Genomic DNA, 27,947 nt, shown 5'->3' on the forward strand with positions numbered 1-27,947 from the left:
TGTTCCTAATATTCGCCTCACGATTTTATTTTCAAATACTATCAGGACTGCGTTCTTTCTGCAAAGTAAGAAAGTACGAAAGTAATGTTTCGCAATCATTCAGCACAACAGGTATAATTATCGTTTTTATAAGCTTCAAATTCTTCGACAGAATTAGTAAAGACATGAGACTTTAAACACAAATTCCCTACTTTCATATCAAATTACATCTAACAAATTTAATAGTGGTAAATTTAACTTCCATACATCGGAAGTTGATTTAAAAAAAATAGAAAGTAGTAACTTTTGGTCTAGATTTGGAATGTGCTCATGAAAATAAGAAACTCTTATCTCAAACTACTATTATAACGGGTTGTACATAACGCTGTACACAGAAGGATTATAACGATACAGAATCGCTATATGTGATTTTCTGGTTAATTGAACGCTACACCACTGTCCCGTTCTTCGCTTTAGACATAGCTTGAAATTGTTCAGCAAGCTGCTAAGACTAAATTGTCTTCCATATAGGGAGTTGCTGTGATCCTTTAAAATTAGCTTCAGCTGTTACTTCAGGTATAAAACTTGTATCGCCTCTTGATTTAAACACAACAAACTCGTCAGGACAGTCCCGGAAGTTCATTATAGATTCTTGATGCACAAACAGTACTTTGGTGGAAAATAAAAGTATGATATAGAGGCACATCTATAAAGAAAAAAAGTTGTGCAAAAATATCTGGATATTTATAAATAATACTAGCATGTAAAATTAATAATGTAGACACATCTGTACAATGTTCATTCGATAAAAAATTTAGGTTCGATAATAATAGTAATTTAAAAAGTTGGAAAAGCTCTTATAGAAAAATTTAAGTATTTTTTCATTCGTTTAACACATTCTTGCTCTACTAGTATTTTTTGCATGCAAATACTCTCTATGTGTAATAAAAAATATTGTTTTCATACGCATATATAACTGTGCGTTTCGAAGCTATGCTCGGAACTGAAGCACAATTCGAACCCTGGTACCCCTTATATAAAATATCTATTCCCGAACAGAAGCATATAGGATCGAATCCAGCACCCCTGATATAAAATGACCCTCAAGCGAGCAGAGACGTATAGGATTGAACCCATACCCTTATAGGACAGTAAAAGTTTCACGGAGGCATCTCTCTTGTATCAGTTGTAACTTAACTGCCACTATTAAACAGGTTGTTCACATTGTCAATGGAAGTCAATGAAAGTCGGGGAAAAGTCATAGAAATAAAAATGTATCAGGGAAAATCAGGGAAATGGCAGATTGGTCAGGGAAAGTCGGGAAAAAAATCGATTTAGGTCCACTGTTCAATTGTTGAATTTATAAAATAGTAATTGTTAATTTCTTTACTGTTACTGGATTACTGGACGCAAAAATTAGTGTTCCCAATGATGATATTGAGGGATACAGTGTTACAAGAAGAATCTGTGGTGGCTCTACGGATCATATATGATTCTGTGATGAGAATAGGTGGTTTGTGAGGATTAACAATTACAAGAGTTATGATAAATTTAGTGAGACGTTCGAGGAAATAATATCAGGTGTATTTGGGAAAGAAAAGAGAAATGAATGCTGGAGAGAAGAGGAGAGAGAAACGGAAGATTTAGCAACAACTAAAGGGCTGGAGGAGGAAGAGAAGAAAGTTAAACTGCAGAGACAAAAGGATATTCAGATCAATGAGAAGAAGACTATGCTAGAAAGAATGAAACAAGCTATTAAATGGGTTACATTTAACAACTACACCTGCATTGGTGTGTTACATAATGTTTTCCTTTGTGATCAGCAAGATCAAGTATGAACTTTTTATTGGTATATGCAATATTATAATTCTCTGTAATTGGTATTATAATGTGTATTTTTTTTTCATATTTTAAGTACCCTGTATACTGCACATTTTTGTTTGTAACTTTACATTTTGTGTTATATATAACCAATATCACCCTAATGCATATGTTTGTAAATTTAAGTTCTTTTGGATTATATAAAATTGAAAAAAGAAGGAAAGAGAAGTGGAGAGAACAAGCCCAGCTATGCGATAGGTAGAGACTTTTTTTCTGCATTCAGTTTCATCTAAATTAATAAGATTTCTTTAATTACTATTCATTATTATTATTGCCAATAAACCTTATAAACTAAATAGGAAAAAAGAAACTCATAGTATTTATATTGCCACTCGTATCTATTTATAGTTTTTAAAGAGTATTTTGCAATACAACTTTTCAACATGTTAAAACTTACACATATGATTTTTTCAAGTAATATACCTAGGTACAAAGATTTTTCTTCTTCAATTAACAAGCTTTACACCAATTTTATTCCTCATGTTATCCTTTTTTTTTTTTTTTTTTTTTTTTTAATTTCAAGCTATTTTGGTTGAGAACTGAAAGCACATTCACATTTGAAGAAAATTTTGTGTACAGTCATGTTCAAAAAATACCGAACATTTTTTATATTTCTTTTAGAAGTTATCTACTTTCCTCCTCAAAGTTGTCTTAATACATACATGGCTTCAAAAGAAGATAGCTATAGCCTTATCAAATAATCAACATTCATTTTAATACAGTGCAAATAAACAATACACATGACATTTTTTTTTAAAAAATGTACAATTTTCAATTTTGCTATTACAATGATTACATGGCTTCAGCTTAACGTCCATAATAGAGGTTTTCGCAACTGTTGATAAGACATTCAACGCAACCAATGAAAAATTTATGCTCTATCATATTAATATGAACTAGTTGTTCAGTTTCTGCAAGAGGACAGGCCAATATGGAAAATCGACAGTGAAGTTATTTTTTACGAACATGACTGTAAATTCGCAAAAAAATGAGTTGCCTCATTAATTACCTATCGTTTTACTCTTGATTCTATAATTTTCACTAACACAAACTGAAGCACCAGTTGTTCATACTTTGCTACACAAAATTTATATTTACAAGGCTTACTGTTCATCACATCCATCATATATGATACACAGAACACTTCGGTAGAAAAACAAAAGACAAATATTCAAGTATACACGTTGACACATTGATATCTATATTATATACGTACAGCATATCACATGTGCACTCATTTGTACATTCATTTACAATAATGCAATTAGTCGTCAGTCTTAGTTGGCAAATAGTTATGCCATGTATGGCAAGTTCATTATTTTACTGTAACTCACATATGTCACCAACTGTAACTATTCTTCTGTCAATATGTGACCAATCATAACTATTCTTCTGTTTATATGTGACCAATGATAGCTTTATTTTAGGGCAGTTCTATGATCGTCTGAAGTACTAGTACACAGAAATGTCAATTCAACTCTTAGAAATTTTAACTATCAGTGAACAAACTGAATGTTTGTTAGGAGATTGTAAAACTGGTTGTTTATTTTTCCTCAACAATGAGACATCAAGGGGAAAAATTTCATGATTAAACTTTGAATGTGGTTACTATTTGTTCTTGGACGTCATTACAGAGTATTTTCTCATATAATGATAAGATATGACATAAAGAATTGAAATTAAAATAATACATTTACAACAAATAAAAACATACATCTTGTTTCTTCTAAATAAAGGCTGTATACTTATTGCTTTTTATTTTTGAGAATGCTTTTTCAATTTAGGTCCAGCTTAATTGGGCACCAAGTCTAAGATCAATGCAGATTTCTCTTCCTGGGTCGTCGCAAGAAAAGTTTGCTGTGGATTTCAACCAAAATCAATTCAAGTGTAAAATGAATAATATAGTAACTAACTGTTTTCATGTGTTAGTTATGTGATAAAGTAATGATTTTATATTTACTGAAGTTCATAGAAATTGGATGGATATCTTGAACATGGTGTTGATCATTATTTTTTCGCATCATCGAAGATGGTCATCGCAAATAAATGATCACGTATATCAAAAATTCATATAAATTTTTGATGAATACATATTGTTCATTATTTTTCTATTTGTTGAAAATTTGTTTTTGTAGTTCTCCAAGGTTACCAGAACTTTCGCACCTTTCCAAAAGTTCCGAATTCAATCTTAACGACACTGTAGCGGTAGCAGAAGTTTTTCGAATGTTAAAACTGAAAGTTTATACATGCTGATATGTTAGTTTAGATTATAGTTTTGAAAGGATGAAATTGCAATGTGAAAAGTATAAAAAATGTGCTACACCAGAATGTTTAATAACGCTTTAAAAAAGAAAAAAGTTGTCAACAACATAATTAGGTAGGGATATCAATATCACTATAGTTAGAATGAAAAATTTTGTAACCGAGTAATTTGATTACTTTTTCTTCGTCTCCAAATTCTGCTTCTTATTTTGACTTATGGAATCTGGCAACTCATTCCATGTTATGGAATATATATGAACTCCCAGGGAACGAATTTACATGTAAATATAAATTTACATAGATATATATAAAAAAAATACATTTTTCGTTCCTTCTTTCTTCAAGTATCATGATTTATGGATTTTTTTATAATGCAGATTTTATTTTCCGCTTTACATGTCTTGATCATTTTCGTTTCTCTAATGGATTCTGCAGAAAATGTATGATGCTATACAAAATATTGAATGCTTTCTTCAATTAAAACAGTTTTAAGTTGAAAATTGTGCATAAATTATTCCATTTGAATATTTAGATGGTTGTAAAATATTGCATTTGAGATATTTTCCATATTCTTTATAAATTGAAAATGTCCTTTGTGAAAGCATATGGGCAACTGTAGAATGAAAGTCGTATAATTAGACATATTATCATGAAAAAAGTAACATCATGAAACCTTCCAAAAGCCACACATAAAACTATTCTTACTTTATATCTGAGGCATTTCACATTTCTAGCCACCATCTTACCATCATCTGCTTCGTAAAATATTTTATACCTCCAATTTTGTGTTGTTACTATCGAAAACTTTGCTGTTATTTTAAAACATCTTGCCATCAATGATGAATGTGAGTTTACACCTATATTTCGATAACAGAAAATGAAAACACCGTTTATATTGTTTGATTTTTCGAATAAACTAATGCTTATAACAAGAACTTATTGCAATCCATTTTACTTAGCTAGATGAGGTTCTGATTTAACGAAAATTCACGACTTTCGTAAATTTAAGTCCATATTTTGGTAACAAGTAAATATATATTCAAATTCTTTACCATTTTAAACTTACATTTTGTATTGTACTTGAATATGTATACAGTAAAAACCTGTTACCTAGGCCTCATTTTATTGGAACGTGAAAATTTCCCATAAAGAACATATAAGGAGTATTACTTATATATTAATTTGTAAATTGACACCAATGTATCTTGGGATTTGGTAATTGAAGACAACTTTATCCCTACGCTGCTAATAATAAATACACTTCTATATGTCAATTATCTAGACTGAACAACCTGGTATCTTCTTTATTTTCTGTGATGTTCTTTACTATATATATGTGTGTGTGTTTTTTACTACATTCCCAAAGGTCACTTTCTATTGTATTTCAGAAGACCAATTTACATGAGATAAATACGTTGTACACAACAAATGGGGATAGGCTTCGACGTTAAGAACGATTAAAACAGCTTAATTTTTTCGATATCTTTTGTCTGTGGTCCTCAACTAAACATTTGAACTCATTTTCTGTAAATTCCAAGATACAGTACCAAATGGTAGTTTAGACTAGACGCTATATTAAGCTCCTTATACTTCTCTTTCTGAAGAACGTTTGAAGCAGATAGTAAACAAATGGCGAACGGTTTGATGTTAGAAAGTATCTACATCCATCATTCTTTCGAAGGAAACAAAATAAATAAGAAACAGTACAACTTAAATTTTAATTTGCATAATAACTTTATAATAAACGGTTCACACTGAAATTTTGGTATTGATTTTTCTGAATTTCCATGAGTAAGCACGTAAATTTTCTCTGACTCGAGATACCGCGAAGACCATCATTTATGGTTAAATTTAAAATAACAAAAAGAAAAACTTTTTTTAAGAGGCTCCATCACGGCGAAATTAAAATACCGCTAATTTTACAGTAATTATGTGATATCTTTAAATAGATAAAATATAATAGAAAGGTGGGACAAAAGCTCGCTAGTCAACATTATTTTATATGAGATACTATTATCACGACTCACTTGTCTGCTTTCGATTCCCAGCCATTTAGAAAATCGGCATTTATTTTTCGCGTTTATAAATGGCTGCAAATTGAAAGCTACTAGGTGACTCGTGATAACGGTACTTCATGGAAAATAATATTGTCTAGCGCGCTCTTGTTACACATTTCGATTATCTTTTATCTATTTGAAGATATCACATAAGTACTGTAAAATTAGCGGTATTTTAATTTTGCAGTGATTGGGCCTCCATAATTCGAATAGCTGTCCAAGCTCTCCCTTTTATTATTTAAATACACAATAAACTTACTTTCTTATTATACTTATTATAAGTCAAACTTTCTGTATTGGGAATACAATAAAACATTAGTGCTAAATAAAAATTATACACAAACATCTTTAAGACCTCGCATTTCTGAATACACTCAAATATAAACAAGTAAACATATATTATAATTTGGTCTAAAGATAATTATCTTATTACAGCCTTTTTATCTTCTTTTTGAATCTGGATTAATTGTTTGAAGTGTTTTATCTTCTGTAAGCAGCTCTAATGTTTGTTAACATCGTTCGATATTCTCTGAGTACTTTCGTGATATCTGATTGCAATTTACCTGACTCTTTTATGAAATAGAACAATTTCCCTCAAGTTCCATGACCTTCCCTGAGTGTCAAGATCAGTGTGAACCTTGTAATAACAATGTGTCAGTAGCTAAGTTATGAAGACAGTTATATTAGGATTTGTTTCCCAAGAATATTCATTTTCTGTAAATTGGCCACTGTTCAATGGCACAAATGATGGCCAATATGGACAGGTTTAACTGTATTTTTACCATTTAAATCTATGTTATATTCATATTTTGATGGTGCTACATGAATATATATTTACATATTACACACATACGCATAAATTTAAATGTATATATTATCCCATATTTTGATCATTTATACGTAATATGTATTGTACACATTTAACACTTTTCCCTGGCCATTGTGTTGTTTCAAAAATATCTTTTGAAAAGCAATAAAAATTACAGTCTCTTCTTGATTAACTTTCCTCATGAGAGTTGCATTAAATGACAGTATACATTTAAAGACAAATACTCTGAAAACTAGGAAACAGAAGACGCTAGACAATTGATCCACATACAATATAGAACAAGCATACTCACTGACGTCATTTTGTTTAATGTGTGCTGAAACATATGTATATCTATACATATCTAACCTATCACAACTATAAATAAATTACAATATTCTGTTTGTCAAGTAAAGGCACCACACATTCATGCTCAAGTATTCACATATATACGCATACACACATACACGGGCGCGCAGAAGGAGGTTACGTACTGTAGTATCTATCAATATATATATATAAAGCTATCACATAGTGAAGAGCCAACGGAAGGTACTTTTTTTCTCTTTATATTATATATTTTTTTAAAACAAAACTTGCACTAAATGTGTTCACTGTTGTCTGTAATGTTGTCTTCTCTTTCGGACGTGGCGCCACTGTTTTTTCCAGATTTTGTGCCCTCTCCAAATTCTAGACAAATAAATAAACAAAAAAGTTTAGCAATTTAGTCTTTACATTTCATATAATAAACTTAATTTATAAGCGCACTGTGTCTTATTAACTTAAAAAGAAGCCTCTGTGGATTCGTCGTTTTCTTTCGGAATACAAACCACGGATCCTTTCCGTTATAGAGCAACATGCTGATCAGGCACGTAGCCAAGAGAGGGGATCGGACCCCCCTTCGAAACCAGAAATGAAAAATTTAAGGAAGGATGAAACAAAAAGAAACAAGAAAAAGAAGAATCAGCGTTAAAAATAAAAAGCTACAGCAAGTTTCTGGTTACTCTTTTTTCTGAGGAGATTTGTATTACTTGCAATACATGGTAACAAATAAGCGGGATACCCTAGAAAAGTAAGGGAATTTGAAATTTCAAGAAAAAAGTTACGAAATTCTAAGAATTTCTGCTACTAGTCAGGGAAATTTCAAGCTTTCGAAAGCATAGTGCCATTCTGTAATAGTGTGGACATTTTTAATCATAATTTTTCGTCATTGTTTCTCTGCAGTATCAAACATGTTATTTCAGAAACAGTCTTTTACTGCTCCTCTTAACCTGTCATTTGGAACAGACAGTAGTTGACGCAATAATAATAATAAAAAGTTATGTGGAAACAATGTTCTGTTAACATTTGATTCAACAGAGAAAGGAACGCAGATATTGCAAAATATTTTACAAGACATTATTGAAAATATACATTTTGATATTAGTGGATATGTACATTTTATAATAGCTGAGGTCATAATGAAAAGAAGATTGTTATATTTGAATGAACAAAGGAAGGAACGTAAATGTTGTAAAACCTCTTTCAATATCTTATTTTATTCTTTTACTCGAGATTTCTTCATAGTTTGTTATTAAAATACTTACTAACATATTCTCATTTTATTGTCGTAACAAATCAATATATGTATGTTGCCAGTAAAATGGTTCAGAATAATCGAGCCCCTGGTGTGATGATCATAGTATTTCATGTCACGGACCTCTCCCCCTTCCCTTACGAAATTCTGGATATTTATACTGAACATAACTAAAATTAATAATTGTTAATTGTTGCTATAGGATACATAGTTAATAACTCAAATATAGAAGACCTTATCTTGTATCTGGGGAATTAAAAGTTGTTCAAAATTGTATTGTATTGAAAAATTGTGGGGTTTCGATGCTCGTTGACATCTTTATCTATAACTTCTATTTGCTACAACCTATTAAATGTTTTCTTTCTTTCTTTCCAAGAAGCTAAGTTCATCGCAGTTCGAGAAGTAATGATTTCACTTGCTTTATCTTTCAGAAAGGTTTCAGAGAAAGGAGGCAACACTACCAGTACGTTAATACTTTAGCAGTGAATAGAAGCCATTGACAAAGGTCAATAATTACAACCTTTTGCACGCTTTTTATGTTTCGATAGGATAGGTTATTTCAATAAACAAAGAATTAAAATAAAATAACACAGTTTAAGAAGATATTTTATTGGTATCACTTAATTTTAAGAAACGTAACTGTGTTTTAAATAGTATACACGATTACTGGATACATGTTTCTATGAAAAATTGTTTGGGGAATGTCGTCATACAATGAAAGAAAATATATGAATATGCAAAATTCATCATAGCAATGTAGCCAGTACCAAGTGGTGTGATTTTCTGTCAGAAAAGATGAAAAGTTATATATCACAGTTATATGTACATATAGTAGCATTTCCTTAAAAGTGACTGCTGACTCTACTCGGATTAAGTGGAAAATAATGACACAGTCACTTTGTATAGCTATATATAAGAATATTTTTACATGTGTAACTTTGTAGTCCAGTATACTAGTATCATTACACCCGACAACAAGAGGAGAAGCATGAAGCAAGTAAGATTGTCAGATTTATCCGTGATCAAATAAAAGTGTGTCGAAAAACACAGATGTAGTTATTTTTGGAATTGAGAATGATTGTAAGAATAACAATAAGGAAACGACAAACTCCTTTCTAGGTGAAATTTCTTGCGTTAGAGTAAGTTTGTCAACATTCACTCAAATCAGTTGTTGCCACTATCATTCGGTAGGATTACAGTTGCTATTCATCGACCTGTGTTAGAAATTCGCTGAATTTCGTGGTGCGAAAGCAATCCTTAAAATAACGAATTACAATGCTGAAAATCTTCAGTTGAATTGACATTATTTTTGGATCATTTACAGCAGCTTGGCTCAATTTTTTACGTCTTTTTTTTCCTGTATTTTTTGATCCACACTATTTCTACCAACTTAACAATTATTGGTGGAAACATCACGCTGCATGACGCAAGTTGAACGTCATTTCCGTTTCGTTATTTTCTAAAAGTAAGATCGAGTTTAGTACTATGAATAAAAGTAATCAATGTCATTTTTGCTGCATAACTCGACCCTAATTGGAAAAGCGTGATAACTGATAAAGTATCAATCAATCGCGTTAAGCAATCTAGCGTAATGCTGATCACACTTTCTATACTATGCTGAGATCATAAGAAGTGCGAAACCCTAACTCTCACATCGTCCCTAGGTTACATCAGCGAAATGGGAACAGGACCTTTGGCTTTACAGACATAATACAAATATGCAATTCTTCTTTCTAATATTTAAAGTAATAATAAACAAAAAATGCTTATTTTTATTACATCTAAAAGCCTCATATTAGTGAAACTTACATATAAAACGAAAACCAAGTGGGGTACCCACATACTTCGAATCCACAGGGCTGCTGTTATAAAAAAAAAAAAAAAAAAAAAAAAAAATATCATTCCGAAGATGTCTAAGATTAACAAGCAGTTTGACAAGATTACCCATTAAAAATAAATAAATAAATAAATAATAAAACATAAGCCACAATTTTTTAAAAGTTTTGTTTCGAAATAAAGAAACTTCACATAAATATCAGAGTTCACACTATTTGAAACTCACTATATACATATATCCACTATAAAAAGAACCATCTTTTTTTACCTTGTAGTACTGTATTTACGTGAATCTAATGCACATCTTTTTTGTACAGATTATGGTGTACATTAGAATTGATGATGTATTATTAGATTCGAATACAATTTGAATCCGTAGTTCACCGGTAACTTCATCCAAATTTATAGTTTCTTATGACACAATGCATTTATGCAATTCTCGACTTGGTTGCGTTCTCTCGTATACATTATTTAATATCTATCAAGAAGAGAAAGTGAATAAGAGCCTTCAAAATGAAGACGGCATTTCAGTAGGCGGTAAAATGATTAGGTGTATATGGTTTGCAGATGATATGATGCTTATTGCAGAATCTGAAGTGAAAATCAATAAGATATTAGAAATCTTGAGGAAGGGCTGTGAAGAATATGGGATAAAAATAAATGTTAGAAAGACAAAAGTGATGGTGATTGGAACGGAGGGATCAGTGTCAAATACAGAAGTAGGAGGGGAGAAAATAGAACAGGTGACTAGTTTTCGATACCAGGGTAATATTATTAGCAATGATATGAAATGTGAACGTGAAATAAAACCAAGGATAGGAATGGCAAAAGAAGCCTTTGGGAGAATGAAAGTACTATTTTGTGGGATCTTGAATAAAGAGTTGAGAAAAAGACTCATACAATGCTTCGTGTGGAATATTGTACTGTATGTGTCAGAAACATGGACATCATACAAAAATGATGAGAAACGACTGAAAGCTTTCGAAATGTAGGTGTGGAGAAGAATGGAGAAAATTAGCTGGGTCGAGTGGAAAACGAATGAGAGGGGAGAAAAGACCAATTTTAGATATTATTAAGAAGAGGAAGAGAAACTGGTTGGGATATTGGATGAAAGGAATTGTATCATGAGGGACGTTTTAGATGGTATGGTCGCAGGAAAGAGAGGGAGGAGGCGAAGGAGATTACAATTAATTGACGATATTAAAACAGAAAAGTCATACGTGAAGACGAAGAGGTTAGCGGAAGACCGTGGAGCACGGAAGCTTCTCAGTTGCAGCAAGTGACCTGCCAATAATCGCAGAATACCTAATGATGATGACAACTTGGTTGTGTTTATTGTTGGTCTATTATTGCATACAGCGTTTGAATTCGGGAGACACGAAATGGAGAGCACACTGAAAAGAACATCTTATGTCACTAATTCAAGCGTAAAGTAGTACGTAACTGTTCGTTCTAAATATTTATTTTATGTGTAGTACAACAATTTCTGTAACAATTAGTGTGCCACATAGCAACAGGCCACATGTAAACTAACTGATCTTATAGTTATATACAAATCTATTGTTGTATAAAATAAATAAAATAAATTTACCTCATCATTGGGGTGCCTTAGAGTCACCAACAAATATATGATTTTAAATTCTAACTTTGGAGTGCGCATTAGATTCGAGTAAATACAGACGGTCAATGAAAAACAAAATTTTAACTGCTTTCCACTCTAAATATGATGAAAATACTGTTTAAACTATAGAGACAAAAGTAATTGACAAAGGTACGACATGAAGGACAAACATTTATAGACAACATAATTAGGAAGCGATCATAATAAATTATGCAGTTAAAGCAACAAAAATTAGTGGGTATATGCCAAAAAAGCTAACACCTTCTCCATTACGTCTATTAATGGGATTATCGCATGCGAAGCTTACTCACTTCGGTAATTTCTTCCATTTGGACGCACTAGTAAAATTTGATTGACCCGCCAGAAACAAAGCTGTGGGCATGGAAGAATGTAAGTCTGGAAGGGTGAGAACAAATACAGACAGTTAGTTGCCAACAACACACACACACACACGTTCACACACGTACACATAACAAAAAGTTATTTTGAATAATAAAAAAATAGTAGCAAAGCAAACAGTTATGAAAGCGAAATTTGTTATTTTCATTGCTCTGAGTATCTACTAATATTACTCACAAAACTCCAGAGAATGTATTATTTTAGAAGAGAAGAACATCTAATTTTAGGAGATAGACACTTAGAATAAACAATAAAGGACATAGAGCCAAATAAGCTGATAAGAAAGATACTTTACGGTCATGTTGAATGGTCGATTCCCCATTAGAAGATACGTGTATGTTCAAATGTGTATTTGTTGATCTTGATACATTGAATACATTTTGCGCGCCTCTTGAGTTGAAGTTTTATTTTACACAACGTCATTAAGTGTCAAGTTATCTTTAAAGATGGGCACTACAAATTGACATTTACAGTACTTTCAACCAGACAGGGTTCAGAGTCCCAAAACATGCAAAGCACTAGTGACGCAATACACATAGGGATGTACGATATTTCGATATATGAACTGATATTTTCAAATAAAATATGAATTTAAGAATATTACTGATCGATATATCGTTATTTCGATATTGCTATTATATTTCATTATTTTAATATTCTACATATTTGTTGATATTTTATCGATATTTGTTGATATTTGATATTTGCTGATATTTTGATATTCGATAGTTGTTGATATTTTGATATTCGATATTTGTTAATATTTTAATATTCAATATTTTTTTGATATTTTCGATATTTGATTTTGTTGATTTTTCAATTTCGATATTTATTGATATTTTCAATTTTTGTTGATATTAGATGTTTGTCTATATTTTACGATATTTAAATCCGGTATGGCATAGACCTAATACACTTACAAACACTATCCTAGGTTTACACGATTGATGGTGGTCCTATTTCTTGATCATCTAGCTTATCAAAAACAATATATACTAGGGAGGCTTCTTGCAATTTTGACATTAATGAATGTGGGATACTAGTGCAAAGAGCAACATAGGATGTGTTAAGCATACCAAGGTTAACGAGGACACATATTCGTCAAACATTTTCTGAGAACTGACCATTACATTGCTATGGAGTTTTATGATTTCCGGTAAGATTTTACTTACCTTTTGTTTCATGAATCTGTTAGATAAAAGTTCAAAGACAAGACAGTAATGGAGATTAACAAAACACAAACAAACATAAATTATACTAATATGAACAATATATGAACATTTAGCTTTACCTTTGAAAGTTCTATTGTTAGTTTCTTATTCCTTTACGAGTACAGAAATATAATGAATATTTAAATTACTTCTCGAGTAGAAGCAAGCTCTAAATGTATGTTTATTTTAATCTAGCTTACAGGGTAGCATAATTTTTCTAAGAATGCAAACCTACAACACACTACGTTTTTGTGACAATTTACGTTTCTGTCGTCAGTGTTATACCTCTGCACCTCTGGGAAGAAGTGAAAGCAAGTAAGCGTCGTGTTACTACCACCTTCGTCAAACTTAACATTTTATTATTAAGGACGTTAGTATGCTTTAGAAGAAAGTAACAACTTTGTTTTTCCTGTTCAAATAAACTTATCTTATTAAGATAGAATATTCAGAGCATATTACGAGAAAGTGGCTGTGTTTAAATTAAAACTTGAATTCATGTAATTAAATTATAAAGAAAAATAATTAAAAAAACGCAAGCTAAAGCAATAACTATCATTGCATCAGATATAAAATAAGGTTTGAAAATTTAAACACCAATCTTTTTACGCCATTTCCACCATACGCATACAGAACAAAAAGTAGTTATACATAATTGAATTGATGGTTTTAAACTAGTTATCAACTTCTTTCGTAGAAATACTAATATACTCCGGTCGATGTTACAAAGAATTTGTTTAAACTGAAGTCACCAGACAAAATGGGAAAATACATAAGAAAGAAAGAAACTAAACTTTCTCTTTTTACACATGAGAGGGTGCCTCCGCAACAAGAGGAACATTACAATATGTTTTATCTCCCTTTCTGAACAAGAAGGAACATTGATTTTCATTGTCCTATTTTCCTCTTATAAACCATATTGAACTCATAGAACAGTCATGTCTTCTTTTGGATCTCCTGTAAATTGACCCTTCCTCCAAGGAAAACTTACTTTGAAAACCTTGAGCTTCTTCGTGGCTAGTTAACATAGTATTTTCAGCGAAAGAAAACATGCGTTGGATTGGTGGGGAGCTTTTAATTATTTCGGGTCCCACGTTAGATTCTAAATCACCACCTTACAATGGTAAACAGCAAGTAGATATTAATACAATATTAGATAGATTAATCGAAGGTTGAATCGCGATGAATGTCGGGAAAAAAGCGAGTCTCTAGTGCTTGCAGATCGTCATCTTATCACTGCACCCTAATAAGGGAAATGAACATTAGTCAAGGGTCAGTATTTAACATAATACACAATGACTACAATGAATACACATAACTTAGGTTACTGTCCACTGAGTTTCGAATTTACTGACGCCATCCTAAAATGTCGCATGCTCCAGTTACACAGTGCTGATCAGGGCTTTTTTCCAAAGACTGATCACTATGGATGACTGGTGGGTGGGTGTACCATTATGACTACGAGACAAAGACAGAATAAAGAGTGGAAACATCACGGAATACTAATTCACAAAAGGTCAAGGTCGCGCGAGAGAAAGTCTTCTGGAGTTGCCTCGCTGTGATTCTGCAGGAGTACTCCGTAAAGGACAAACCATCACTGAGCTATATTTCCGAGACGAAGTTAAGGGATGCAATCACGAAGGAACATCGCAGAATGCTGATGAAAGAAGTGCGATTTTCCCACAACAACGTTTCCACCCTTTACACAGCCAGACACAGAACTTCTACACCAGTCTGCCAATTAGTACATCGATGGGACAAGTGTGTTACTCTGAGTGGAAATTATGTAGAGAAAAGACTGAATCATGATTCATTCACCAGAACTAAAGTTTCCGAGCAAACGTCCCTCGTATATTCATATCGTTTATAACCTAATGAAAAAAAAAAAAAAAAAAAAAACTGTACATATGATCACCTCACAATTATTTTCTACTTACTTCGATGTTTCTTCCGTTTGTATCTAGTTGGCGGGGTGACTGTACCACCAACCGTACACTCCTTCGTTCCTCGACAGGACTTCAGTTGATTTAATTGTTCATGCATATAAGCTCTCTCATTATCTGTTAAAAGGTTCTCCAAATTCCTCAACTGAAACGGATCTGTAAAATTTATTTATTTATTTATTCACCATCCTTAAGAATAGTAAGTTCAAAACTATGTCATTTATACTAAATTGGAACAGTGTAATGCAATACAGAATTGACAGATACAAACGCTCAATAGTTTCCTCTAATAACTTCTGTTTTACGTAACTTCCAAAAGAATAAGATGATTTTAACACCGTTTCGTTAAAAAAAAAAAAAAAAAAAAATCTTTTACGCTAAAGCGAGATTTCTCAACTTGGGGGTCACGAAGGAAGGTGAAAAAGGTAAATGTAATTAGGATCTAGCAGTGGAAAGATACATTTTAAAGATTATTATGAGTTTCTTATTTTGAAAGACATATTTTATTCCTATACTTATTATTAAATATAACAAAGAATATTATACAAAATTTTAAACAAAGTAAGAATCGTTTAAAAAAAAAAACACTTGGAATAAAAAGGAAATGAAACTGGAGAAAAACTGCAGATTGAAATACAATTAAAGTACAAATACAACATAAACTGCATATTGAGATACAATTAAATATGAAGATTAATGTGAAACCTCAGCCTGGTATGATTTCCCTAGGTTTCATGAGCGAGAAGCTGCAATGATCAAAAAGATTATTACAAATTGGAAATTGTTTATGAAGGTCGCTCGCAAGCGGATGTGATAAACGAGGGCTTGTGATATGAAACAGGTTCAGAAAGCCTGCGGTTTCACAAGCGAGAAGCTGCAATGATCAAAAAGATTATTACAAATCGGAAATTATTTATGAAGGTCGCTCGCAAGCGGATGTGATAAACGAGGGTTTGTGATGTGAAACAGGTTCAGAAAGCCTGCGGTTACAGTATTAAAATTTGTAAGTAGATTGCGAGAATATGGAAGAAGAGAGATCAGGGTAGTCGTGTTTCTGTTCTGAACTAGACTTTACATGTATATTCTTAAGACAGAATTCAGATTTAGGAATAGAATTACAAGATTTATGGGGAGAAAATTCTCAGTCGTAATTTGTTATTCAACATTACTACATAATCGCACACATTAAAAAGGCCGGAGAAATTAATTAAACAAACATAGAAATTAGCACATATCACAGAAAGTTTTTAGTTTTCTCTATATTTATGTGGTATTTTACGCATATTTTGTTCGTACATATTTATTTACTTCGTACAATAAGTTATTTCCCAAAAATAACTTGACCCATGAGGTCCCTTCTGGATTAAAATATGGTCATTTTATTTATTTACTTTATTTTATTTTTTATTTTTTGTACAGAAGATACAAGTTCGATTCTGATAAACGTTTTTTTCCTTCAAACATTTTTTTATTATTTTTATTAGGCACTTTCTTAATTTCGAAATATACTATAAAACCTCCACTCAATGTCATTGTAAGTTACTGTATTTGCAACAATTCACAGTGTATGAAATTTTCAAATCTAATGTTTAGAATCATTTGCAATAATTTAGGATTAGGATTAGGATTTAGATTTCTGGACTTGTGGCATCTTTGACCATGTTAGCCCGTCCCGTAAATGGGATGACGTCCCTCGGCGATCACACTATCCGAGGAAAGGGACGAAAGGAAGCGGCCTGGAACCTATATGTTAGGTATCATCCCAACATTTTCCTGGTGTGAATGAGGAAAACCCAGGAAAACCGCAATCAGGATGGCTGGCCTGAAAAGCTTTTACACTTTTTCGCCGAGTGTGCAATACTTTGTATTGCAGGTATTAACAAATACAGGTAAACATAAAATATGACAAAATTGCTCTGGAGTTTCCTAATAAACACGAAATAAATTTACTTACCACTTCATATGTTCACACAAAATTGTGCTGATATTTCAATTCGTAACGCTATCCGTTTTATGAGGGAAGAAGATTAGACAAAATAACAGAAAGATACAACGGAACAAATTGTTCAAGACTATTTGCAATAGCATATCTCCAACTGTTCAAGATCTAACCATGACATGTATTTTCTAATTGTCACCATCTACGCGTACACCATGAGTGGACTTTTTTCGTCGACAAAATCTCCGTAACTGATTTGTTAGATAATTTTTTTCTTTGATTTTGAAGTTTCTACTAACTTTACTGTGTGAGCAGGACCCAATAATGCGTCTTTCTGAATTATATATCCGCTTTATGAAACACTTCTACATCCTTTTATATCATAAGGATTTTCTCTGACATTCTTTGAAAGGCTTCAGGGTAGATTCCCCCCCTTTCTTTAAAAAAATCTCTAACATGCTTTTACAACCAATACTTATGTTTCTTTTCGTACTTCGAATGTAAGCTTTATTGCAAATATAAATAACTTCATAGCATCATTATGCTGCGTAATCTCTCAGATTTGTAGAGAGTTAAATTCTTCTCTATATTTTCAAGGATAAGTACAAAATTCTAATAAGTATTCCCAATTTCCACAAAACTAATAAGATTTTTATATTTAAAAAATATATATATATATATATATATATATATATATATATATATATATATATATATATATATATATATATATATATATTAGAGATTTGGAGCAAACGAAATGTGAGTTAAAAAATCTTGTATTGAACAAACATTACACAAAAGCCATCAATAACTTTACATTATGAAAGAGTTTCCTAATTTAGTTTTAATCTATCTTTCATTAAGAACATTTATTTATGTTTATCGAACGTAGAGATGTTTTAAATATTAACTTTAGTTGTGTTTTACTCCTTGTGCTTTAGTCCCTCAATTGATATTTACATAGCTCGCAATTCGAGATAAAATACAGAAATGCATTTAGCAAAATTGCAAAATCTAATACTTATAGTATAGTAAGGTGTATCAGATTGTTTGAGCTGCGGTACATTTACATTGGAAACACTACAAGAAATACAACTGGTAGGTTGGAAAATGATATCAGAGATGCGAAACAGAGAGAATCCAGCCTTAGGCCTTCCAAAACGTTTCGAACAAAATCCGTACGATATAAAGAATGTGAAAAGTATTGCATAAAACTTATGTTTGAATACAGGGTAAGGAGACTTATAATAATTAAAACACACAACACATACGCACAGACAGAAAAAAATAAATAAAGAAGACACAGTTAAATTTAGATAGTAGAAGTTTATGTCAACTATAGATATTTAGTAAAACACTTACAGAGTTTACCGACGAGAAGAAAGAGAAATAGTAAAATACACAGCAAACGACGATATAAACGGTATCAATCACAAGGCCCACTTCGTGATCGATCTTGAACAGCTGGATTGATTAATATGGAGTTTAACACCCCTTTTCAACACAGAGGCTTGGATTTAGATCTCAACGTGACATCCCAAACACATGACCATCCCCAGAAATAAAACCACAGGTCCATCAAGTCTTGAACATTTGTTACTGTAATAAATTTGAACAATTTTCTTCTTCCTGATAATTTTCATTATTATTACTAACATTATGCGATGTTGTGTAACTTTATCTTTGAGGTACTGTTCATTCATTTTATTTCTTCTTTCCTTACATAAAGGGTCATGTTACATTGTGAAGTATTAGAACCAATTCCGGATGAAAATATGGAATAATTAGCATGTTTATTTCTTACCTAAATATAATATATTAAGTTCTTTAAATAAAGGTCCGTAAAATACTTGAAATAGCGCTGAGTTTTCATCATATTTCTACATAACAAACGCTTATAAATAACTGACTTAGAAAGCTTTTTTTTTTTTTTTTTTTTTTTTTGTTGTTAATACGCCCATATTTTGACCGTTATGTATAACAAACATCTAATACTAATATTTGCCTACATATATTGGGAAAAAGTAACAAAAGATATTATTATGAGATGCTTTAATTTTGGAGTAATTGATTTGCTCTAATTCTTGACTAAAATATTTTCCTGAAGGTTCTTTATGATTGTCCACTTTTTTATTATTATTATTTATTTTGAAATTTGTTTTTAATGTTTGAATAATCCTATCGAATGCTACTAATATTCAGTTAAATTATGGCCTAAATCATATATATAATGTTCAAAATACATATGTATGCTGGAGGAAAAATGACCAAATATACCTACCTACTCTTAAGTTATAATAAGTGACAAGGCCTGTAACAAATTCACAATACAGAAAGTTGTGAGTGGCATTTATCGTACGAAGACACCAATAAGTATTATTATTGGCATTCATGCAGAAACAGAAAGGACCATCTGAAACAAGATAAAACCAAATTAATACTAAGACATAAAATTTGTTCAAAAAAGTAAAATTACTGATAAAACTCAATATACTGATATAACTCTCACTCTGAAACACTGACCTTTCTAAAAATACAATTTTAGGCATTTTTAGAATGAAAATAGAGTTTTTTATTGTTTGTTTGTTTGTAAATTCTTTTCTTTTTCGAATTGAAAAATACTCTTGAATGAGCGTATAGTGGCATAAAAGGAAAGCTCTAGGGTTTTTGTCTTAATTCTTTTCACGCTATACTGAACGCTAACCTTTGGCTTTACAAATTTTAAAGGTAAAGAAAGCAAATGAAGTCAGATGAACACAATAAAATATTGACACATATATCTGTATAATAATAATAATAATAATAATAATAATAATAATAATAATAATAATAATAATAATAATAATAATAATAATAATAATAATAATAATAATAATAATAATGCAACAAATTGAATTTTCTTCTTTCTTTTCTGTGTCGGTGCTGAGGACCTCCGAAAACATCTGAGAGGTGCTCGAGAACCGAAGCACCCTCACATTCGACTCCCCAATGTGCTTTCATGATAGCTAATATTAATGAAAAAGACGATAGAAAACGAGATTCCTAAAGAATGAATGAAGATGAAAAGGAAAGGTTGAACTCAAATAATTTAACTGAAAATAACAGATAAATGATTGAATTCTCTTTCAGAAGAGCATAACTTCTAACATTATTCTATTTTTATTTTGTACTGTGTGTCTTGTATGACCAGTGTTAATTGGCGGAATTATGTCTACTTAGTAAAGAGAAAATATTTCATCCGTTGTTTCTAATTATATTAATATTTCAATGTTGCTCATAAGAAGGAGAAAAACTTAATATAGACTATTCTTATTTCTAACATAATTCATAAAACAATGAAATGAAATGGAATCTTCGAGTTTTACGTCCCACGGTTATGCCGGCTAGGCTAAAGGAGACGGTAATAATGAATGAAATGGTGGAATGAAGAAAATGGGAGGAAACGGGAGAACCCCGAGAAAACTCACGCACACGGTGTTTGTCCACCACAAAGTACACTTGACGCGAGCTGGGATCGAACCAGAATCCCCAAGCACCAGATTTGGACGCCCTACCACTGATATTCACAAAACAAGTTCAAGAAGAAATACAATAGACGTATAATTAAAAACATTATTTATGCATTTTAGAGAATTAATAATCAAATGCAGCTTTAGTTTATTATATGTATTAATGTATGAAAGTTTCATGGAAAATATGAAGAATCTTAGATTTTTGTGTGATTATCTGCGTTTAAAAGTCTGGTAACAATGTGCTCTATTTATATACATCGTTATGTCCGTGTGAGATGATAAATTTAATATATATTGATGCTTAATTTATTTCGTCATGTCATATATATAGATTTAATTTTTTTCTCTTGAACTTACATTAATTTTGTGCTTCTTAAATTTCTACATTACACAAAAATTCAGTATATATATATTTTAAATACCAATGAAAAGTATTCACAACCTCAATATGTGATACCTTTCCAATATGGTGGTGTTCTCCAGTGATCGTTATCATGGTTAAAGCAATTCATTTTTTCCGAAGTGCACATGTCACCATATTTGGCTTTTCTTCTCAATTTTCTTTCCTTTTTCCTTAGTCTTTCTTCTTTTAATTTTCTTCTAGCTTCTTTCTCAGCTTCCTTCTGTAGCTTATTTCTTAATCTACGGGAAAAAAAGAAAAAGAAATGCAGTTTAATCTTTATGTAGAATAGAGGCAATAATAATGTACCTGTCCTCTTTTATTTTACTTATTGAATTAATATAGGTTACAACAAGGTTTCTCAAACTCTCTACAAGACGTGCTTACTCATGTCTCACTTCTATTAGACAGAATATTCAACGACGTCATCATATTCTTGTCCCCTTAGAAGGTACATTTCACTTTCTTTTTGGCTTGTTTTGATATATACTAGAATACTTATGAGTGAATTTTAAAAAAAATAGTATTCGTGAAAACTTCCTAAATTTTATATTGGTATTAGTAGATGAACATATATTTTTTTTTATTAATTGCATACTATTAAGAATATTTATAATAATAAGCTATTTGTATTTGTATAATTTTCACCTTATTAACTTGTAGAATCTACATCTGTTTGAAATTCTCAACTATAGCGTGTAATAGGCAATTCACTTGAATTTCATTTTATTTTTATTTTAAACCTATGTTGAATCTAGGAGGACTACAAGCGGAGACTTCAAAAACCACAGTTGAGACGCTGGGTTAGAAGAAAGAAATCGAAGTAGAGGTATAGGAAAGTAACACATAAAATGATATGATATGATATATATATATATATATATATATATATATATATATATATATATTGGGGAAACAGGGAACAAAGAGTAAAACAACATACGGATGACGTAAGAGTTGAAAGAGAGAATAACGCAATATATATAAACATGTAAAAGAAACAGAACATGATATAGATTAGGAAGGGGCACAACGTTTAGAAAAAGAAAATACAACATTAATAAGAGAATGGAAAGAAGCGAGAAGGATTAAAGAGAAAAAAGGAGAAATGTTAATGAATTGGACAAATGGACTTCAAATTTATGAATTATGGGATAGGTTATTAGAAAGAATTGAAGAATAAAAATTCACGGATAGGAAAAATTACATTATAGAACATAGAATTGAGAAGAAACTTCAAATTTACCTGATATTTGGGGATGAGAAGAAGAAAAGAGAAAATTAATAATAATAGCGATTATTTTTAAAAAGGAACAGTTATAATATAAAATTTTAAAATGAAACAGTAAATTATAAAAATATCTTATTGTTACAGCTTAGAGCAGTGGTTTTTGAACTTTTCAATAATCGCAAACCGGCAAAAGACAGTGGAAAATGAAGGAAATAATCAACACATCAAAGTATGCACTTTAAAGCCTTAACCTACATGAAATTACAGGCACAGGAAAATATTGTTTACCTGTGTGGTGCGTCTTGGTATTATTTTTCTATGATATTCCGCAGACCACACTGTTTCCTTATGCATGTACCGATAGTCCAAATCTCCGGATTACTTTCTGAATTGTTTAGTACTTATACTCGATGGCTGATAATGGATATGGAAACACTTTTGTTTCAAAATAGGAAGATGACCGACGCTTCATATCCATGAGAAATTATTCAGTGTATAGTCATTAATTTGAAGAGGAGGAGAAAAGATACACAAATGTACAAAATTTCACCCTAAAATGCTGAAGCTATACATTTTACCGAACGCAAGAGAAGATTCATGGATTAAGAGGTTCAAAAAGTAATTCAGAGATTTGGACTACATGTATAAGAAAACGACGAGGTTTGCGAAATATTGTAAAAAATAATATCAAGATGTGCCATACAGGTGAACAATCTTTGCTCTCTTCATATATATAATTCACATTTGAATTAGGGGTGGCCAATCCCGGAATTTTTACTTTTTGGAATCCGTAAAGTAAAATCGGAAAAATTTCGGATTTCGGAAAAATTCCGGAATTAAACAATCCGGATTTTGGAAAAATTCCGGAAAATGAAATTTCCGATTCCGGAAAATAAACTTTCCGGAATCCGGAATATTTTGGCCATCCCTAATTTGAATATTTATTACCCTATTCATTTAAATTGGCTTGCACACAGAACAGCATACTCAATTTAAGTGGATGGGGAGCGTGGTGGCTCAGTGGCAGAGCGTTCACCTTCTGTGCTTAAGGTCCCTGGTTCGATCCCAGTTCTGTGTGGACTTTGTGGTGGACAAACACCGTGCTCATGGGTTTTCTCGGGCTTCTCCCGTTTCCTCCCACTTTCTTCATTCCACCATTTCATTCATTTCTTATCTTCACCGTCTCCTGTAGCCTCACCGGCATAACCGGGGGATGTAAAACTCAAAGATTTCATTTCATTTTTCAATTTAAGTGATCGAACTTGGTTCAATTATTCATTAACTTAGTATTTTTTTTAAGACACCTGAGTATCATGAGTTTTCTTTATCTACGGTTGCCAGCATAGATAATCACATATGTTCCATCTTTGAAAGATTTTTAGGAGTAGACCCGATAAGAAAGAAAAAAAGCTACGTATTTATTTAATTCGACTACCTTCAATCACACCACCTGAGGACCTCTAAACCTCGTTCAACACCGAATTATTTCTTGACCTTCAACTTCGCGCATTATTAAGGATCTAGAATTCTCGATGTAATTTTGTTTTAAAGAAGTCGGACTTCTTTCCCTTAAATTTTCCGTTTCTTTTTTAAGCTAAATAGAATATTGAACGCGCACAGTCTGCTTACTTCTTTACTATTTCAAACCGTGTACGCTCTTGGTTACAACTTACAATTACAACCAAGATCGTTTAGAATTTTCTTAATATAGAGAACTGTAGTTCATAAATATCTTTAAAAATTATGGAACATAACAAATGTTCGAATTTCGCGATATTTTTCGTAGTATTCCAGTAAGTTGTTGCAAAAATAGCAAAAAACTGTAAATATCGGGTACTAGCCCTACATTGCAATTTGATGCCAATTGGCATCCTAGTGAACTATTAACGATAGAACAATTACAATACTCTTAAAATGTGTATATTAGCGAATGGTGCACGTTGATGCTATACGGCATTAAGAACCTGACATACTAAAAATAATACAAAATTTACCATTTTTCTTTTGCTTGTTTTTCATATGTGAAAGAAGATAATGAAATGCAACTTACCACAATCATAGATAATATTATTCTACAACAGAAAATATGAACCTGAAGAATTTTTAGTGTTGCTATTTGTAGAAATTATAGTGTTTCAGAATAATTTTCCCCAAAATCTAAGTTAAGGCAGCGACTAGAGGAACGAACTCAACTACATTTGATTATGTATCATGTTGTTTAGGTGTTCTGTGAACTACTTTTTAAATAACATTATTATTTAATTTTAATAACTGTATGTTAAATCTATTTTGTTGTATTACAAACTAAAGACAACTATTATTTAAAAAGTAGTTCACAACAGGATACCAAAACAACATGATACGTAATCAAATGCAGTTAAATTCGTTCCTCCAGTTGCTGCCTTAACTTAGATTTTTGGGAAAATGTTATTCTGGCAACACTGTAATTTCTATGGATGGCAATACTGAAAATTTTTCAAGTTCATATTTCCTGTTGTAAAATAAAATTATCTATGATTGTGGTAAGTTGCATTTTATCACCTCCTTTCACTTACGAAAAACAAGCAAAAGAAAAACGGTAAATTCTGTATTATTTTAGTATGTCAGGCTCTTAGTGCAGGACGTTTTGTATCACATTGTTTCCATCTAGTGGCAGAGGTCTGACCGAGAGCATCAGTAAGCACATAGAGAAGAACAAAAATTGCATATTTGTTATATGTAGAATGGGTTACAAATCCATTTTTTGTTCTTACCAAATTAAAAAAAAAAAAAAAAATCTTTGATAATCTTACACATCACATGATTTCTGCTAAGACTGTTACCGAACTTTTTCACTAGTGTAGCATTATGATGCCAAATAGCATCAATCTTGTAACTTCATACTCCACCAAAAAAATCATATTATTGTGTATTATTTACGGTTACCTATGTCACGCATAAAGAAAGAAAAAATTAACACAGCCAAATTAAATTCGTGCAGAAATTCGCGTTATTTGACGATTTTAATTCTGTCAAAACTGAACTTTGAATTTTATATCATTCTCATATATTTACTTGCAGCAAATAATAGTTTTAAGCGTTATTACGATCCGTGATTATAGCTAATGAGATTAAAAGGTAAGATTGGAATTGGACATCACGAAATTGAAAAATAAATAAAGAAAAGAGAAACTTAACCAGATTCACTTAAATTAACAAGGTATCAACTTACTTTTCACCACAGTAGCATCTGGTTTCTCCGATTTCTTCTTCGTCCCAAATTTTTTTCTCAACCTTCGTTGTTTTGTTTTGATTGAACCTACTCGTTGGTTTATATATAGTGACATCAATTCGACCAGGCTTATGTTTTCCACCAGCCCAGCCATCGTATTTAATTGGATTAAACTGATGATGATGGCGTGTTCTATTCGGAGTAAACAATGGATTCTTTGTACTAACTTCTTCTTTGGTCTTTCGGTGTATTGGCATTGAAGCTTCTGTTGTATTGTACAAAGCCGTACTCGATTCGTTTTGATCGATCGGGAAATTGTTTGGATCTTCTGTTGTTATTACAGAAGAAATCTCTGGAATATTATTGGTAGTACTTTCATAGGAAGGTGACGATGATGAAGATGATGTTAATGTATGTACAAGCGGATTGGTTGTAGTAGAAGCATAATCAATTCTAATGTCTTCCTCTTCTTTATAGAAACGTCTTTCGTTTGGTCTTCGGCTTGTTGGTGATCGAGTAGTTGAAGCTTCGGTAGTGCTAAATAATCTGTGTCTTCCTTGGTTTCTTTGTCTCTCGTGACGAATGTCAATTTCATCATAATCCTCATTATCTTCTCTTGCACTATTCTCGTCTTCGTCGTTCTTATCAATATCCTCTTCTACTTCCTCCTCCTCCTCCTCCTCCTCTTCTTCTTCCTGATCATCTTCAGTTGAAGTCTCGAATAATAGTGAAAATTCATCGTCATCCTCACTTTCATTGTCTTCAGTTTCCGAATCGTATTCCAATTCTTCACTGTTGGCTAGGTTATTCAATGGGCGCTTCAGCCGAAGATGTCGTCTGATTTCCTGAAACACAACAATTCAACAGTTAATAGCGTTTACATTATTTATCTCCATGTATCAGGTTGGTTGTAAAACTTTTCATGTTTTATGAGTATTATGAAAATATTATAAGGTACGATAAAATAAATAACTAAAAAAATAAGAAACCCACTAACGAAGAAAACATAAAATAATTAGGGTTAATTATTAACAGTGTTGCCTAACTAAGCCACCTTTATTTTATAGCCTATTGATTTATATGGGAAGTTATTTTCTGTGTTCTTTGAAACGAACAGGAATTTTAGTGACACGATTTTGTTTTATTTTCTGATATCTTTGAAATGAACAGGAATTTTAGTGACATGATTTTTTTTTTTTATTTTCTGTTTTCTTTGAAATGAACAGAAATTTTAGTGACATGATTATTTTTTTAACTTTCTATTTTCTTTGAAATGACAGGAATTTTAATGATATGACTTTACAAAATTCTCTTCATTTTCTGTTTTCTATGATGTGAACAGCAATTCTAGTGATATGATTTTACTGAATGCTCTTTATTTTCTGTTTTCTTTGAAATGAACAGGAATTTTAATGATATGATTTTACTGAATTCTCTTCATTTTCTGTTTTCTTTGATGTGAACAGCAATTCTAGTGATATGATTTTACTGGATGCTCTTTATTTTGTTTTCTTTGAAATGAATAGGAATTTTAATGATATGATTTTACTGAATTCTCTTCATTTTCTGTTTTCTTTGATATAAACAGGAATTTAGTGATATGATTTTACTGATTTCTTCCCTTTTAATTTAATTAAATAAGTCTTGCTGTTTTGAAATGAATTTGCATTACATGTAAAATGAATTCAAATAAATTTGAAGAAAAAAAAAAACAGTAAAATTAAACCACTAAAATTTTAGTTCGTTTAATGCAAAAAGAAAAAAATAACTTCTTATCTAAATCATTGGACTAAGAAATAAAGCAGATGGTGCAGGTATTTAACAATGTTGTTATATACCAAAAATGGAATTAATATGTTTAAAATATTACTAATATTTTAAGAAAACTACCAATAAATTTGCCCATCTCAGAAATTGTTAGTGTGAAATTATCGGATTAGTAAAATATTAAAAAAAAAAAAAAAAATCTATCTACAAATGTGTGCAACTCAGGCATATTATTAATTTGGAATTACTGAGCATGGTGTACCATTATCTTGTACAAAGCAAAATGAACTGTTACATATTAAGTTGGAACGCTG

General features: G+C 31.4%; 1 protein-coding gene across 5 annotated transcripts in view; it reads right to left on the reverse strand.

Moving 5' to 3' along the window:
* Positions 1 to 2,179: 2,179 nt before the first annotated feature.
* Positions 2,180 to 27,947, reverse strand: part of LOC145693538 (extracellular sulfatase SULF-1 homolog) — a 130,234-nt gene continuing 104,466 nt past the window's right edge. For 4 of the 5 annotated variants that reach the window (XM_081769620.1, XM_081769619.1, XM_081769618.1 and 1 more), the window contains 6 exons: positions 25,867 to 26,711; positions 21,482 to 21,666; positions 19,794 to 19,925; positions 15,565 to 15,726; positions 12,332 to 12,416; positions 2,180 to 7,677 (listed from right to left, as the gene is read on the reverse strand). In XM_081769620.1, coding sequence (XP_081625746.1) covers positions 7,599 to 7,677; positions 12,332 to 12,416; positions 15,565 to 15,726; positions 19,794 to 19,925; positions 21,482 to 21,666; positions 25,867 to 26,711 — 1,488 coding nt within the window. In that variant the 3' untranslated portion in view covers positions 2,180 to 7,598. The remainder of the gene's footprint in view (positions 7,678 to 12,331; positions 12,417 to 15,564; positions 15,727 to 19,793; positions 19,926 to 21,481; positions 21,667 to 25,866; positions 26,712 to 27,947) is intronic. The other variant, XM_081769621.1, reaches the window with a different exon arrangement.

This window comes from Thermobia domestica, chromosome 8, assembly GCF_964235325.1.
Source record: "Thermobia domestica chromosome 8, izTheDome1.hap1.1, whole genome shotgun sequence".
Classification (NCBI taxonomy): domain Eukaryota; kingdom Metazoa; phylum Arthropoda; class Insecta; order Zygentoma; family Lepismatidae; genus Thermobia; species Thermobia domestica.